Raw genomic sequence first — 15918 nt, forward strand, 5'->3', positions numbered from 1 at the left:
ACAACCTTCTGGCCTGTTTATTAAATATTATTTTTTTTTAAACTTGAAAAATAACCTTTAATCACGGACGAACGGACATGACACCTGGAACAAATTTCTTCAAATGTCTGAAGCAAACTATCACTTGCGCCACTTGGATGTAGATCAAGTTGTCGAAGTAGCATCGCGCGATTATGCGTGATTTCTCAAAATGTCTTATGCAATAATTATTGTATGTAATGTCTTATACAATAGTATTGTGCTAGAAACAGTTTTTGCCTTCCTCACGTTGCCTACTCACTCGAAAAATGAACTTCTCAATTAGACCTCCTAGACCCACCTTCATGTATACTTATCGACTCAGAATCAAATTCTGAGCAAATGTCTGTGTGTGTGGTGGGATGTTGATCAAAAAATTGTCACTCGATTATCTCGACATTGGCGGAACCGATGTTGTCCGTTTTGGCGTCATTCGATCCGTCTTGGGGTCCCATAAGTCGCTATTAAAAATTATGCAGTTAAGCTAAGTACTTCAAAAGTTATGCTAAAAAAACGATTTTAACAAAAGTCCGGAAGATTGTAAAAAAGGTGAATTTTGTAAGAAAACCGGTAATGCTATATTATTGTTATATTGCAAATATTTTAAATGAGCTCAACTCATAAATTGATCAAGTAAACTAAAAAGTTAAACAACGCAAAAAAATCGTTTAAAGGGTATTTTTTTCATACATCATTCATACATAAAAAAACGCAAAAATACTCTAAAGTGATCTAAAATTTTGATTATTTTTTATTTAATAAAATTTTAGAAGTGAAAAATGAATTTGTAATTCTGAAAATTTCAAAATTTCATGCATTTAATGCAATCAACCATTCAAATTTCCCTGAAATGGGATCGCAGAACTTGAATTTGACTCGATTTGATTGTTCATTTGTGACGAGAGCCTGTCAGTTTACAACTATTTGTCAATAATTTTAGAATAGAATGTAAATTAATCATGAAAAAAATACTGAAGCTTCTGTTTCGTTCATGACTTGACTTACACGCTTAAAAGAAATTTCTTGAGTGGTTACATTTTCACCCACTTTCAACAGTTTCATCGATCCGCAAACCAGCGAACTCGGCAACACTTGCCCGTTTTGACAGTTTGCGCTGTCATCACACCACCAGCCGCGGCGTCAGTGTGTGCGTGCGGCCTCCCCTTCTTCGACTGCGTTTTTGAAAACAAACAGGCAAAACGCCTCCGCCAGTGTTTGTGTAATGTTCGTGCAGTGCTGTGTGCTGAAAATCAGACAGACAGACAGCGACAGGGGAGGCCATTATTTTCGAGTGTGGCAGCGAGCGAGTTGCCTTATTGTTGGAGAATTTTTCGCAGTTCTTCGGGCGATTCTTGGACGTTAAAGTGCGCTGGCTGGTTCTTCGTCTGGGGTTGGTGAGAACGCGCGACTTCCGGATCGGTTCGCGACAACGGGATTACGCGAAAAAGTGGCCACCTTTCTGGCGAAGAAAAAGAAGGTGTCGACGTCTGTTCGTTGTTGTTGTTGGTTGACCCTCTTTTTGGCCACAAAACCTCCGAAGAGTGTTCGTCTGTTGTGTGTTGATTTTGGGGCCATTACCGTTCAGAAGCTGGAAAAATCTTCGATGATTGCTTGTGCAAGTGGTTGATGGTTGTGTGCAGTGGCCAGTGTTGAAGCTGGTTTTCATCCGGAAGGGCATAGCTCCCGCTCCTCACGAAAAGTGGAGCACTCCCCAAATTGCGGTGGGGGAGTTTAGTGCATCATAATGGCGTTTTAGAGAGGCCAAAAGGAGAGGAAAACAATTTTGTGCACACCTAACGGAACGAAGCAGTGCCGTAAATTGTTCATAAATTTACGCAATTAAAAGTGGGAAATCGCCTTTATTAATTCCAAGTTCACCCCGTTTCCCTCGAAAGGGTCAGGAAAAATCAGTGTCTGTCGGGGAGCGGAAGCCACACAAACGCAACCACTCCTCGTTTGACCTGCCCGGTTGTTCGCTAACACACACACACACACTCTAGAATTGTTCCGATGTGTCAGTGGTCCGGATTCCGGAGCAGGAACAGCAAAGCTGGAACCGTCTGATATTGGCCTGTGGGAAATGTCCTCCAGCTCGACTGGCCATCACGCGCTCCAGTCGAACGCGACGACGACGACGGCCAACGCAGGTCCCAACAATAGCAGCAACAACAGCGCTAGCACCCGTTCGATGCTGTCCGTCAATCTGGAGGCGGCCGCGATGGCCAACGATCCGCTGCGGGATCTGTTCGAGGCGTGCAAAACCGGCGACCTGGTCAAGGTGAAAAAGTTGATCACGTCGCAAACCGTGAACGCACGGGACACGGCCGGCCGGAAGTCCACCCCGTTGCACTTTGCAGCTGGTAAGTTGAACGATACGCTGTTGTTGGTTCTTTATCGATTTGTGCACAATCAACACGAGAGGAGGGGCTGGTGTTACGCTGACGGAAATTAAATCTTTGCTCCATTTAAAGTTATATTATAAAGGAAATAGGGAAAAATCTGGTTTATTTGGCAGGCTCAGGATTCGGTTCTCATTCGGATCAATTTGCAAATTCTTACTATTAAAACAAATAGTTTTGCCAATCTTTGAATAGAAACTTGCTTGCTCACTTCCCTTTTAGCTATTTTGTTTGCTTGATATGGGTTGAAAATGCTTTTTAGAAGCTGTATTCGAACGCCAAAGTGCTGATATGCCAACATCAGGTGCGCGATGGAATCAAATGCGGTTTCCCAAATTAAAGCAGGGTTGATGCAAAGGATGTATTTTATCGTATGATCAGTAATAAAAAATCACGAAAGCTTCTTTTTCAAATACGCATTGAAAATAGTTGGCCACTTTCCGCCAGCGATTCCTTTAACCCTCTCACGCCCATGGTTACTCCAGAGCACCAAAACTTTGAACTCAAATATCTCGGAACTGACACAACTTTTCATGATGCTTTAAGTTGCAGGTGTTCATGTAGAATGTATACTAACATCTCCCCAAATTTCATCAAATTTGGTTAAGCACAAGCAAAGTTACAGTGTGAAATGTAAACAAAAATGGGCCAATTTTAGGGAAATAAATAAGACCTGTTTTCGAAAGCCCGTAAAAATTTACCAAACACAAAATTTTATGAAACAAAAAAATGTTTTGCTATCATTTGAACCTTGGACAAGAACCCCTGTGAAAAACATTGTGAGTTTGGACCGGTTTTAAGTGTTTTTCAACCTTTTTCATTTGGTGCACCAGAGCACCACCTAGGCATATGAGCAACTAAATATTCAGGAGCACTTTTTTCTAAATTACAGAAATAGCTTATTTTTATCAAAACAAAAGTTTATAAACGTTTTGACTATTCATAAACAAGACAAAACATTGTTATTAGACCGATAATTTTATTATTTTCCTCATTTTTCATGAAAATGGTGGTTTGTGGGTTTTGAATGAGCCAATCAAAGAAACCTGAAAATGCAGAGATTTTAGAATTTGTAGTTAATACTTCAGAAATATGGTCTTACAGCAAAGAATAAGTAGTTTTTAACACATTTCGAAGCGTTTTCAAACAAATGAACCAATAGATTTGAAGAAAACGAGATTTTGTGGTAAAAAAAAAGTTGCTCATCTTCCTGATGGTGCTCTGGTGCACCACTTCAAATTCTACTTTTTTGCCTCAATTCGATGTTTGTGGGTCAAAGTAAAGTATTTCCTGCATTATTGTACCAAAATTAAGCCATTTACTATTTTTACGATAAGCAAACAGCTCTGGGCGTTAGAGGGTTAACGTGTTTTTTTTTTGGTTTTGTGACCTAATGAAATGTTTGGCTCAATTTGATTTGATGTTCCGACACTTACTTGTCATGATCCCTTTCAAACCCAAATTTGGTCCTAGTCTTGTTTATCCATTGCTTAATTTTGTAAGATTAGATAAATATATTTTTATTTCTATCTTGAACTGCTGCTTACTTTTTCAGATACTTTTCTGTACATAATTATGCTTAAACAGAACATTTTTATGTTTATTTTGAGCAGATTTTAGAGTGCCGTGAAATTGCCGTGTAATTCATGGTTACAAAAACTAACATACCGCGTACACAGCAAAAACTTGTGTACATTTAGAAGGTGTAATTTTAGGAGGTTGAATACCTCTTTTATGATGTAATTTTACCTCAATTTAGACTGAAAAAGCGACATTACACCAGAAAAGTGGTAAAATTACACTTTTTTTCTGACATAAAAGATGTACCTCTTCCCAGATGTAATATTACCATAATTTTTTTGCTGTGTAATTTCAATTTTTGCCGTGAAAAATTACTAGTCCTATAAAATAATCATTGAGATTTTGAAAAAAAAAAAAACAAATCCTCATACCGATTAAACTTTAGTATTTTTTTAAATGTTGGTAGAAATAAAAGTAATTTCTTAAACTAAGAGCAATTTTCTCAAAAATTCTAGATTTGGAGGTTTGGGTGCCATTCAATTTTACGAACGTTTAGGTTTGAGTTGAAATATAGACATTTAGACCGCCAAGACTTATGGGTTTCAAATGCATTTTCTCGTTTTTAGTTTTTTTCAAATAATTTATACAAGTCCAATAAAAAAAACCCCATTTTAATCCCACCTGGGGTGAGATAGAGCCTTTCTTACTTAAGAATATAACAACGGTAGAACTTTTTTCAATTCATAACATTGACTTTGTTTATTTATAACGTTAGCACAAAAGAAAGTGAAATGTTACAAAAAAACTTATGATGAAAGCAAAGTATTATAAATGATATTTTTGTGGTTTGGTTGAGCGTTTTAGCAGAATGCATTACTATGAATACAAAGAAACGAGTTGTTCCTTTTAATTTCGCTATATATTTTAAATGTCTTGACAGATACGTATTTCGTCTACTACTTGCAGACTTCATCAGTGTTCTGTTCTCGACTAGAACACTGATGAAGTCTGCAAGTAGTGGACGAAATACATATCTTTCAAGATATTAAAAATATATAGCGGAATTAAATGGAACAACTCCTCTCTTTGTATTCATATAAATGATATGTTTTCCAAAAGAAATTAAAAACGCAATTCGAAACGAATATTTTTAATCGTACATATTCTTAATCAAACAAGCGTTTATGACAAACGCGAGCATAGCAAGCTTCCCATGCGCCAGTGACAACGCACACCGCGGTTTTGGTTTTCTAGCTTCGGTACGAGCCCATTTGTGTGTTGGTATTTTGGTTCATCGTACCACAGGGTGGCCACCTCGGGAAAAAACCGGGATTTTTATCCACCGGGAGAAAACCGGGAAAAACTCGGGAATTCGACCGACAAACCGGGAAAATATTTTAAGTTTCATTAAAATTTGACAAAAGACTCTTTAATATATTCAATATGTTCTTTTCTCAATAAGAATATTATTCCTGTTATTCTAAATGAAGAATTCGCGAAATCTATGTTTGAATTTATGTGATAGACTCATGCTTCTTGGCTATGGATTTTTTTTCTTGTATCCTATGATACTTTTACCAGACGAATTTGTTTTTTTTTTTAATAAAGCAAAATGTTTGCTCTACCAGCGGTTCTCAACCTGGGGTACATGTACCCCTGGGGGTAACACGAGCGATCTCAGGGGGTCCGGAAGACAAACCCCGTAATGGCGGACATTTACCCCATCTTTGCTAAAAAATTAGTTTTGCATAAAATTAAAATTATGATTTTTTTGTAAGTGGAAAATATGGATATCATGGTACGAAAACAACATTACAGTAAATATCTCTCTAAATTTAAAGATCAAGACTTTTCCTTCAAATTGTCACACAAAATACACTCTTTTAAAATATTTTTCTTGGCCTGTATCTCAGCAACAAAAGAATGGATCAAAATGTTCAAAAAGAATGCTGTAAAGAATTTTCTCAACCATTTGATTTTTAGAGATAAAATAGAATTATTTTTAATTGAAAATAGCTACAACTTCAAAAAGTATGTGTAGTTTGTTTAAATCTGAAAAAATATAAAAATTCAAAAAACAAGCCATAGTCACACCATTTGAATGCAAAAAGTGTTAAAAATGCATTTTACGCTAGTTCAGTTGTTTTGCAATCATAAGTCTTCAAAAAATGCAAGATTTGACGAAACCAAAAAAAAGAACGAATAAAAAATAAAGATCGAAAATTTTCAAAAATTCAAAAGATTATTAAATCAACCCAAACATGCATAAAAATTATTCTAGACGCAAGGGAATGCATTTTAAATTGATTTCAGCTGATTGCACTTAAATTTCCATTAAAATTTTGATGCTTTATAAAAAAAAAAATATTTTTTTTGTCCCCTGATTTTTCGGGGCAACAAAAACTTTAAATAAAATGTGTACCCGCCTTATGTGTTGTTGAAAAACTCACAGCACGATAATTTTTTAATTGTTTTTACCATTATGTGTTTTGGGTTTTTAGAAAGTATTTTTATTAAAATTATTCTAAAAGAAAGTTTCATAGTATCGATTTTTACATTTGTATGGCACTTTTCCTGCGCTGCTGCCAAAGTGTATACATTTTTGTTTAGACTAATGATGCAAAAGACTTTTTGGTTAAAAGAAAGTACTCACATAATTTTAGCAAAAAAATCACAGAAATTGATAATTCTTGGGAGAATTGTTCTTTTTGAATTCACAAAACCTTTTTTCAAAGAAAATTAACGAGCATTTACATCAATGTTGATAGCAACGTATTTTTGTAAATCTATTTTACAAAATTCATAAATTCTTTTTATAATTAATCTTATTTAAAAAAATAAAAACGACTTTTGATGAAAAAACCCAATAATTTGAAAATTAGAGGTTTGATTGATAACAGATAAAAACGGCTTCGTTTACAACTTACTTACTTTTTACTCAAGATTTGAAAGCTTTCTTGAGGAATTCAAACTTTGAACCAAATGTATGCGTTCAAAAAGTATGATGATATTAACGTTAGCCTAAAAAACATTGTAATTTGGTTTAAAAACATTCCGGAAAATTCCTTCTGGTCCCGGGAGAAAACCGGGAAAAAACCGGGAAATTGAAAATCGAAATCTGGTGGCCACCCTGTCGTACCAGCACACCAAGCCTGGAACTCACCCGTGACACGAACCCAGCCAAGGTTCATGCCACGAAAAAGTGCCAGACACGAAACAAAAAAACTCTTCGAGAGAGTGAGCGAGAAATTTCGGATAAAATTCGAATCGAAAAATGTTGGCGAAGGTCACCAGGTGGCTTTTACCTTTTTTTTAGGGATTTTTTGCCTTTCTTACAAAAGAAAATTTTAAGGTTTGCTTTTGGAAAAACGCTTTTTTCAGAAATCTAAAAAAAATCGTGCACGGCGAGGATTCGTCCCAGGAAAATAATCTATTACTAAATTGAAGGTTTAGATGCGCTCTTTCGATTAAATTTTGGCCCCTAACCCGGAATTCAAAGTCTGATTTTTGAGAGCTCTTTTTCTGAATTTTTAAATTTTTAAATTTTTAAAAGTCAGATCTGTAGCCGTGGGGTCGGAGACGAACATTTTATTTTTCGATTCACAATTTTCGACCAGTAAATGTGGTCAAAGCCATTTTTAGAGGTATTTTTTGGACTATTTCACAGATAACACTATCAAATTTAAAGAATTCAGTTTCAAACAAAAAGCCATTCGAAAACATGCGCCATAAACTGTTTGGGCCCAAAATTTTAAGCTTTTCCAAAATGTATTTCCAGAGCTAAGTCGAAGCTTGAACGCCAGCGCTTTTACGCTTGCGCGTTTTACGCTGCGCGTGAAAGTGTTCTTTCTGGCTTCTCATAATTGATCGACAAAGTGCAATAGCGATACATATTTTTTTAAGTTAATCGTAGACTAACATTATAGACTGAGTACCCCTTTTTTCTAATAATGTCAATCCAATATGTTTTTCTTAATTAAATTTAAATGTCTTGCGACAAATAATGTTCTTCTGAAATTAAAAAAAGTGGCATTTGAGGTTTAGCCTAAAAACATTCGAAGCTTTAGGTAAAATTCTCACTGGATGGTATCATTATGTTTTTGAAAAATTAATTGCACCAATATATTTCTCGGAGTTCATCATTTTGTAAGAAAGGCCTTATTTCACCTCTGGTGATATTAAATCGGGTTTTTTTCTTATGGTAGGTTAATCACACGGCTCTAACTCCAGAACCAAATTATGAATCTGGATGATAATTTGAGAGGTTGTAGAGCTCGAAAAATGCAATTTTTGAAATAAATAAAAGATATGAAAACGATTTTTTTACCATATTTTCATTTGAAAACTGTGTTATTCGTTGAAAAGTTGAAAACAGATGGATATTTCTAAATTTGACCTCAAAATGATCCGGATTCAGCACACCAGCTTTCAGATGCACTTGGAACAATTAAAATCGAAAATAGGGGAGCCGAGGACTTCGCGACACAACATTTTGCGAAATTTTACCACACACGGACATCACTCGAACTCCACGAAATTGGAGATAGACGAGTTCTGTCAAAGTGAATTGATAGAGCGTCGAAAATCGATGCAGTGTGATTCTTTTTGGCGATTTTTCCGATTTAAATGCATGCTGAATCGTCATATTTACGAAGATGAAAATGATGTCCAGCCATAAAGTAAAACTTATACCTTTCTAGTAAGAAAGGCAAAAAATATCACACACCCAAAGGAAAAATATATCTCAAAATCTGCAACATTGGATTTGCTGCAGAAAATGTCATATTTTATAACATTTTTTGCAGCAAGTCCGTAGATCATTTTTGCCCGCATGTAAAAATTTCAGCGATCTGCAGTTCTCACCAACACATATAATGCTGGCCCGTCCCCGAGCAACACTCCAAAGAGAAGCATATGTTGGTGCTCTTTCACTCACTTTTCATCAAGCGTCCATGGCGCGGTGGTAGCGTGTCGGATCAATAACCAAGAAGTTGGTGGATCAATCCTCGTTCTGCTAAGTGTTTTTTTGTGAAATACAACCAAAAAGCCGTCGTGTCGATAATTGTCGGTAACGGGCAAAAATGTCATACTCCTATATCGCAAAAAATGCATGAGGACAGATTTCATGCAGATTCTGATATACTTTCATGCCGCCATGCATCAAAATCATGCGACTGCCAGTTGGGTGCACAATTTTTGAAAATAGCATTTTTATCAAAATTTTTAAAAAGAGCAAAAGAGCCGCTCTTTTTAATGAGCGGCTTCTAAAAAAGAGCGTCTAGATTGAGTATCATACAGATTGGTTTTTGTTGTAGAGTTGTGGTTAGTTACATAAATTTAGATTGATTATGTGAATTTGCAGGTTAAAATTCACTTATTCATGAAGAAAATTCTTATTTATGAAGAAAGTTTACTCCGGCAGTTGCAGTAAACAAAGTATTCGCCCCTCCTTGTTGGGAGAAAACAAAAGGGCTAATATTTATATTTGTTTGGCCCTTTTGTTTTTGCTAGTAAAACTACGTAGTTCCGGATTTTTGAGATGTTGGAGGGTGTTCTATGATAAGTTTTGAGTTTTGTTTAGAATTTCTGATAACATGAATAACAAAAACTAACCTAATCCACCTATGTGGTTGATGCCTTCCTCACTTTTTACCAAAAATGGGTAATATGAGTGGTTTGGACACACATTTCAGCTTTTTTTTAGTTCCAGAAAAAAACACAGACATAACTTATGTGGTAATAACTCGAGAGGGTTGCCAGATCTTCAATGTTTTGGACTCATTGGAAAGGCCTTTCAATTACCTAACCAACGATGGGTCGGATGATGGATCCGGACACAGTTTACATACATTTACGAAAGATCCGGCTTCAAAAAAGTACATCAATATCACTTAAGTGGTCATAACTCGAGACAGGGTTGCCAGATCTTCAATGTTTTGGACTCTTTGGAAAGTTCTTTCAATTACCTAACTAACGATGGGTCAGATGATGGTTCCGGACATAGTTTACATACATTTAGGTGAGATCCGGCTTCAAAAAAGTACATAAATATCACATAAGTGGTCATAACTCGAGACAGGGTTGCCAGATCTTCAATGTTTTGGACTTATTGGAAAGGCCTCTCAATTGCCTAACCAACGATGGGTCGGATGATGGATCCGGGCATCGTTTACGTGCATATAATTGAGATCCGGATATTTGCGAAAACACGTTTTTATACATAACTTTTGAACTACTTATCGAAACTTCAAACAATTCAATAGCGATGTATGGGACCTTTAACCAAGTCGAATGCAACTGGTTCGATCAAAATCGGTTCAGCCAGTGCTGAGAAAACTCAGTGAGAATTTTGGTCACATACATACATACACACACACAGACATTTGTTCAGTTTTCGATTCTGAGTCGATATGTACACATGAAGGTGGGTCTAGGAGCTTTTAATAAAAAGTTCATTTTCAGAGCAGGATTATAGCCTTTACCTCAGTGAGGAAGGCAAAAGAAAACTTATCGTTGAAAAAAAAACTTTTATTGTTGGAAACTAATGTTTGCAAGGCAACTTTAATGATGTACAAACCTCTTTACAATAATGCAATAAAATATTTAAAAAAATCCAAAAAGATTCAAAATAGGGAAAATCCTCACTCAAGCTAATCTATATCAATTCCTCTCAAATTTAACTATTTCAAGCAAATTTATCCAAAATGTAAACACCACTCTGGTGAGGAGAAATTTTCCATCCATACAGCCTGAAACCGCCAAAAAACGCTGCGATTGTGTGGTTTGTTGCGTTTGGCCAATTTCAATTTCTGCCCGGAACCGCAACAAAGTGTGGCCCGCGTTCGTGCGTTGTGTGGTCCGAATTTGAATTAAAAAATGTGCATGAACAGCTTCTTCGACTTCTTTGGGACCAAGGTGAAATCTCTCTGTTGTATATATCACTCTGATTTGGTGTTTGCGCTTCCTGGGAGAGGAGAGCTCACGTTTGGTGCGAAATTTTTCTTCAATCATCATGCTTTCGCGGTGCTCTCGTCGATTGTTCGCTAATTTATCAATTTAATCAACGTTAAAAGTCCGGATCGTGACTGGCAAATCGATAGCGAAAGCGTTGCTACAGACTTGGGATTAGATGATTGCGCGGTCTGTCGTGGGAAAGGGGGTGTGAGTGTAATTTCAATCACGTTTTTTTTTAAGATTGGAAGCAATGCCTTGAAGTGTGGCTTTGTGGTCTAACTGGGAATACTTTGGGATTTCAATACGTTCTACTAAACTTGATTTATTATTTTCAAATAAAATTGTTTAGCTATACACCACAAGATAATTACGAAACCAGCTGACTCATTCTCGACCTCGTGCACTCTAATGGCGGTCGTTTTGAAGCCTCCGCGGACGAACCGCAGCAAATAGGTGAGACAATAGGAATAAATCGAAGCAGCGTCCATTGATGGATCCTTTACTTGCTGGAGGAGTTTGGCCAGCAAAAAAGTGAAAGCATTGAATCTGCTCTCTGATGGGGTCCGCGCGAATTGCTGCGGTAAGTTGAAACAAAGAATATCAATTACCCGCGCAAATCGTCGTCGGGCCGCACAGCTCCAAGTCACAGAGCTTTGAGTGTGCTGTTCAGTCAAGGCACCTCAAGGTGCAATGTGAAGTTTGCTGGCAAAAGCCATGGAGCTCGTAAAAAATGGAACCTCAAAATGATGATGCTCGGACGTAGTCCGATTCAAGACATACTCCTAGAACGTTGGTTCTATACAAAAGTAAAAAATAAAAATATATTAGCAAATAATTTCTACTCAATAAACAACTTTGTAAAGTTTGAGAAAAAGTGAAACCTCCTCCACAGCGACAGCAAAAGCATCGCTCCGTCAAACGCCCCAAGAAAAACGGGGGGGTCCGTAGGTCGACCACCAACTGGAATAGAGAAGAGAAGTGTGTCAGCCAGGCCAACAGCACAACTCAGCTTGGGAATGTACAACGCGGGCGGTTTGAGGTTGGTGGCGTTGTGTGCATAATACGGTCAAAATCATAGCGCAGAGAGCATAATGAAACACGGCTCTGAGCCAGGGGAGGATTGCATGAAAAGTTCAAGGTTCCACGGCAAACGGTGAGCTTTTTTGGGTTTGAAAACTGTGCAGTTTAAGGTTTATAATTGGGATTGGTAATGATGGTATGAACAATCGTATGTAATAGTCGTATCATAAACAAATCAACTTGAAACATTTTTTATTCTTCTTTTAAATGAAAAGTTTCGTGTTTGGCGTTTCAGCAGTCATTACAGGTCCTAAATTTTGATTTTTCACTCGGGGTCATTCCACCTGAAGTGTGCAAGAAAAAATGCAAATTTGAAAATTACCATCTCCGATTCTGCTCAAATTTGGCAGAGTTGTTGATACTATCAAAACATGCAAAAATCCCGAATTTCATCCAAATCGGACCACCCCCTCCATTTTTGTACCCTCCCAAAAAATCGACTTTTGGCGATTTTTGAGCAAACCTGATTTTTGAGCAAACCTGTTTCTAGCATATGCGGCGAGTTTAGCTAATTTAGGTAATCTCAAATACTCAAAACTTTAAAATTCGATATCGCTGGAACGAAACATATTCCTTTCTGTCGATAAGTGATTCTTATGTAAAATCGGACGGGGAATACGATGGTGAAGTCAGATTTAAAAAATAAATGGGGCTGTTTTGAGATACGGCCATTTAAAGTTTTCAATTGCGCAATACAGGTAGAAAAAATATTTTAATCTAAATTTTGATCACGGAAATGGATTCTACATCCAATTTCCTTCAAAATTGAGTCTAAGACCGAACCTCTAAGATTTGTGGTTCCTGAGTTATCGTCGTTTGAAGATAGGGGTTTCGCTCAAAAATCGCCAAAAAGTCGATTTTTTGGGAGGGTACAAAAATGGAGGGGGTGGTCCGATTTGGATGAAATTCGGGATTTTTGCATGTTTTGATAGTCTGAACAGCTCTGCCAAATTTGAGCAGAATCGGAGATGGTAATTTTCAAATGCTGTTCCGCTTCAGGTGGAATGACCCTTATACGAAGTTGTCACAAAAAATTTCATTTGAAATGATCAATTACACAAAATGATTCATAAATCGACCTTTTGGTACGGCATGTCCACGCATCCTTCCTCCCCTTTAGATTGTGTGAAGTGTAATCCATTCTCAGATTCGTTTCTGCGATGAATAAAATGCAGTTGGACTGGCCAGTAAATCAATATTTACGAGAAAGTGCCTAGGCAGTTTTCCTAGATTTTTCTCGGTTTGTTCTAGAGGTCGTACTGAGGTGCTCCGATTTGGATGAAATCTACAGCATTTGTTTGTCTAGCGGAGATGGGGGTAAGACGGTCACCCTAAGGGATAAAATAAAATTTACACAACAGATTATTTTGATCTAAAATTACGTACATATTGTTCTACTAGTAGTCCATTATAGAAATGACTTAAATTAGTTGGTCGGTCGTACAAACAATTTTCAATACTTTTCAGCAATTTAAAAAAAATTGAAGTCGTGTATATAGAAAATAATCGGAGTAAGACGGCCCCCCGTGTGGAGTAAGACTGTGCTATAAATTAACTCAATAAATTTGCTAAATTCACACAAATACATGGTTGGTGGAACAGACTTCTCTGAACATCATAACTATTTTGGTTGAAAAATCAAGTTTCAAATGTAAAGAAAAATGCATTTTAAAAAATTCAAAATTTGGGTCAGTGAATTCCATATTATTGCGACCACATTTTATGAAACATTGTGAATTGTTACTACAAAACAAACACAATAAGTAACATTATGTAAACAATATTAAATTAGCAATTTTGATCGAATTGTTCACCTAGAGCTCACATGTGTTTCGGGGCCAAGTTGCCTGCGGGTATGGGGATCATACATACATACATACAATATTAAATTAGCGATTTTGATGAAAAGTTTGATAGGATTTCATACTATTCAATGAGTTTTGCTATATCACAGTAAGGATTGTTGTTGAAACGGTAGTTTACAGTATTTTGATTAAAAATTGAGTTTTATTGAAAATGCTTTTCCTTATCTACAAATATGTTTTAATAGTAAAAAAAAACCTTCCAAAATATAACCTATATCAAATATAATTTACAAATTACGGGTGGCCGTCTTGTCCCCAAATAACTTATTGGTTAAATCATTTTTACACTTTTCCGTGGGACATAATTTAGGGAAAACTTCAATTTAACATGAAAAAATATTTGAAGACAGGAATACATATTTTTGTCTAACAAAAATGCCTAAGCTGTAATTCATGAAAATTACATCCAGTTTCAAGTTCCAAACCTTTTTTTTTCGAGCTATTTTTATACTATTTCAAACAATATGTTTGGCAAAGGTGACTCCATATCTCGGATTAGTTTTCAAAAAGCCGTAAGAGCCATTGGTAAACAAAGTCCTTTTTGCATCGGTATTCGACCTACTTACGAAAAACTAATATCAAAAATGCTCGAGATTGTTCATCTACACGTCCTTCAAGTGCCCCAAACTTAAAATAAATGAAATTTTGTTTCATTTTCGAGAAAAACGAAAAATAGTGTCAGAGGTCACGATGGCTCTTACGGCTTTTTGAAGACTCACCCGAGATATGCATTATTTAGCATGAGGAACAGTATTGCTAAACATTTTAGTAATATTCATTAGTATACTTAGTAAAACAGTGGGGTGGCCGTCTTACCTCCAGCTCCCCTATACATCAGATGAAATCATGCTAAATATGAGCCCTCAACGACAAAGGGAAGTGGAGTAAAAATTGAGAATGACTTTTGCGGTAAAAAAAAAATATTTGACCTAAGAGAAATCACGGATTGTGATTGGACGCTAGGGTGACAAAAAAATATTTTTTTTGAAAAATGTATGGGAAAAAGAAAAAAAATCCACCAAAACGTGGCATTAAATGTGTCAAGTGTGAGATTCTTACATAAAACAAGCTTAACCCGACAAACTTCGTTCTGCCTTTTTTTCGTTTGTTGACGTTTTACGCTTATTTGCTTATTCCGCCTCCTGTGATCAAAATTTGTGACCACTCAAGTCCCATTTTCAAATTCCCGACTTTTTCCAGACTTTTCCAGAAAGCTCAAATAATAGGCATTTCTTATCTAAAGAATGATTTCAAACAAAAAACTTTCTAAAAGAAAAGTCAATGTCAGCCATTGAAAAAAATCTTAATGAATTTAAAAAAATCAAACAATTTGGCATTTTTTGCAAATACAGATACTGAACAACAAATTAAAATGTACTTCAAAAAATTGAAACCCATTATTATGATTCAGACAAACAATAAGTCTCTGAAAAATAATCGTAAGTTCAACAATACTTAAACCTCCATGTTATTTTTTAAATTCGCTAATGTATAGTTTTTGATACTTGGTTCAGCTGGAAATGAAAAGTTTAAGATAACTGAATTAAAAATTTAAATCCTATTTTTTTTTTGCAAAGAACGATTAAAACATAATTGCTGTTAATATTCTTTCAAAAAAAATTAGAAAAATATCAAGGAATTCATAAAGAAAAATTTTCACATTTAATGTTTTTCCAAGTTCCGTTTTTAATTTTATAATTATTGATATTGATTTTTTTAATCAATGTTGATTAATTTAATGGTCAGTATTCAATTATTTTTTCAATCAAACTTTATTTTGATACGATTTTATGTTTTCACACTTATTTTAATGTGAAGACTTCCATCATTGCCATGATTTTTCGTTCAATGATATAAATTTTGAGTCGCTTTCAATATTTTGACAAAATTCTTTCTACAAGTTGTTTAGAATACTGCCCTACCACATGCTGATTCCTTTTGGAAATGATTATCCCATTCCTTGCGAAGTTATGGAAATCGTCATTAATCAATGATTGCCAACTAGGACGTCAATGATTGTTCCTCAAAACTATATAAATTTTGAGACACATTAGATTTAGATCAAAAATTCCTTGAGTGGC

General features: G+C 35.9%; 1 protein-coding gene across 1 annotated transcript in view; it reads left to right on the forward strand.

The window, feature by feature from the left end:
• The first annotated feature begins 1214 nt into the window (after nt 1-1214).
• The window catches only part of LOC6052050 (poly [ADP-ribose] polymerase tankyrase), a 32907-nt gene continuing 18203 nt past the window's right edge, over nt 1215-15918 (forward strand). Inside the window, exon 1 of the mRNA XM_038260101.1 lies at nt 1215-2378. Coding sequence (XP_038116029.1) covers nt 2099-2378 — 280 coding nt within the window. The 5' untranslated portion in view covers nt 1215-2098. The remainder of the gene's footprint in view (nt 2379-15918) is intronic.

This window comes from Culex quinquefasciatus, chromosome 3 (genome assembly GCF_015732765.1).
Source record: "Culex quinquefasciatus strain JHB chromosome 3, VPISU_Cqui_1.0_pri_paternal, whole genome shotgun sequence".
In the NCBI taxonomy this organism is placed as follows: Eukaryota; Metazoa; Arthropoda; class Insecta; order Diptera; family Culicidae; genus Culex; species Culex quinquefasciatus.